The sequence below is a fragment of the Lucilia cuprina genome, chromosome 2, assembly GCF_022045245.1.
Source record: "Lucilia cuprina isolate Lc7/37 chromosome 2, ASM2204524v1, whole genome shotgun sequence".
NCBI classification, from domain to species: domain Eukaryota; kingdom Metazoa; phylum Arthropoda; class Insecta; order Diptera; family Calliphoridae; genus Lucilia; species Lucilia cuprina.
Window position 1 is genome coordinate 18,194,456 of NC_060950.1, and position 1,932 is coordinate 18,196,387.

The window sequence follows — 1,932 nt, forward strand, 5'->3', positions numbered from 1 at the left end:
CTTTGTTATTAAAGTTGTCTTAAATTGCATTTTATACAGGACAAATTTGGAAAATTCCTGCAGACATCATCGATGCAGACGTCGTCAATAACGATCTGGCCAACTGGGAATATTTCCGTTTTCGCATAAAATTTAATTAGTTCATAAAATGTTTTTGTTTGCAGGCATTTTTGTTAGTAACCAACTTCCGTATGCTTTTCTCGTCTAATCAGCAACTAAATAATTATTGTAATTATAAAGTTATAAAATCTTAATAACACAATGATATAAAACATGCTCTTCAAATTAATGAAGATTAAAGTTATTTGATATCTTTGATATTTTTTATTTTAATTTAACAATTTAAAAAAATAATTTTTAAGAGATCTTGGAGTAATAAATACATACAATTAACAATACAACTAACATAAATAGTTTTAATAAATAATATTAAATATTTGTAAAATCAGGTACTTTAGCTATAATTAAATAACTATCTTCCTAAATTTTTCGAATCTCTATGTTTCCGTATTAGATCTACCCAAAGCAAAAGGCTCTTTGGCATTTGTATCCACATAAAAGATACCACTTTTTGGTATAGAAGGTTCTCCTCCCATACGATATTCTAGTGTATCATCACAATCCCATTCTGGCTTACGACTCAAACATCTTATACCATAAAAGCCCAAAGGAGAATTTAACGATTCCACAAACATTTTATATGCTCTTATATGAGAACAGCCTACATAATAGCATTTTTTCTGATAACTTCCAAAGTTGGGATAAAAAGTGGCATTACCGGTCGGTTCTAAGAAACCCAAATTACGGCTGGTCTGTATACTCTCCACATATTTGGCATCTGTAGGATCTATGCGAAAATCGGTACTCTTCTTGCGAAATTTTGGTCCAGCAGGGTCTAAGGCAAATATGGTATTATAACGATTAGGCCAACTACGTTTGCCAGCAGCTCCAGCTATTTGAGCACCCAAAGAGTGGCCAATAAGATATATGTCATCGTATTTAATGTCAGCTTTTTCAGCTAAATAATTGGTGAATCTGGCCAAGTGCGCTCCAAAGGTTTCGATTAGTCTAACTACATGGAAGTAGTTGATATTGGCAGCATGTGAACTCCAATCAGCTATGATTACGTTAAAGTCACCTTTCTGGAGGTAAGCGTTTTTAATGTCACGATTAAACGATCCGCGAGATTGACTCATCCAACCGTGGATAATGATTCTACAAAAGGGGGTATTTATTGATTTGTTAAATAATTTAAAACATAGAAAATTACTAAAATAAGTATTTTTTTTAGAAAACTTTAACGGAATCCATATATTCTAAAGAAAACTTTAATCGGATAAACATCTTCTATATAAAACTGTATATCAATAAACATTTTCTATTTAAAAAAATATATTCGAATAATAAAAATCTGTAGACAAGATTATCCGTATAAACATGTTCTATAGAAAACTGTGTACTTATAAAAACATTCTGTAGAAAACTTGATTTGTAGAAACATTTATAATAGAAATCAGTATCAAAAAAAAAATATTTTCTGTGAAAAACTTTATCCGGAAAACGATATCTATAGCAAACTTTATTCGCTTAAACAATTTTATACAAAACTGTATCCGAATAATTATTTTCCATAAACAAAACTTGACCGTATGAACATTTTCCTAAAGAAAACTTTATCCTGATAAAATTGTTCTATTTAAAACTGTATCCGAATATTTACTGTAGAAAACATAATCCGGATAAAAGACTTCAAATAAAACTTTTTCCGAATAAATATTTCTTATAAAGAAAACTTGACTGTATAAACATTTTCTGTACAAAACTTTATCCGCATAAAAAATTTCTATAGAAACAATATTTCTATAGAGAATTGTAGAGCGAATACTACAGAAAACTTTATATGGATAAATATTTTCTATTAAAGACATTATT

General features: G+C 29.2%; 1 protein-coding gene across 1 annotated transcript; it reads right to left on the minus strand.

Annotated features, from left to right (window-relative positions):
- Positions 1-344: 344 nt before the first annotated feature.
- LOC111679432 (phospholipase A1 2) lies at positions 345-1,732 on the minus strand. Its single transcript, XM_046948477.1, has 2 exons — positions 1,721-1,732; positions 345-1,316 (listed from the first exon to the last, which is right to left on the minus strand). The coding sequence occupies exons 1-2, from the start codon at positions 1,730-1,732 to the stop codon at positions 498-500; spliced, it is 831 nt and encodes a 276-aa protein (XP_046804433.1). The 3' UTR covers positions 345-497.
- Positions 1,733-1,932: the final 200 nt, after the last annotated feature.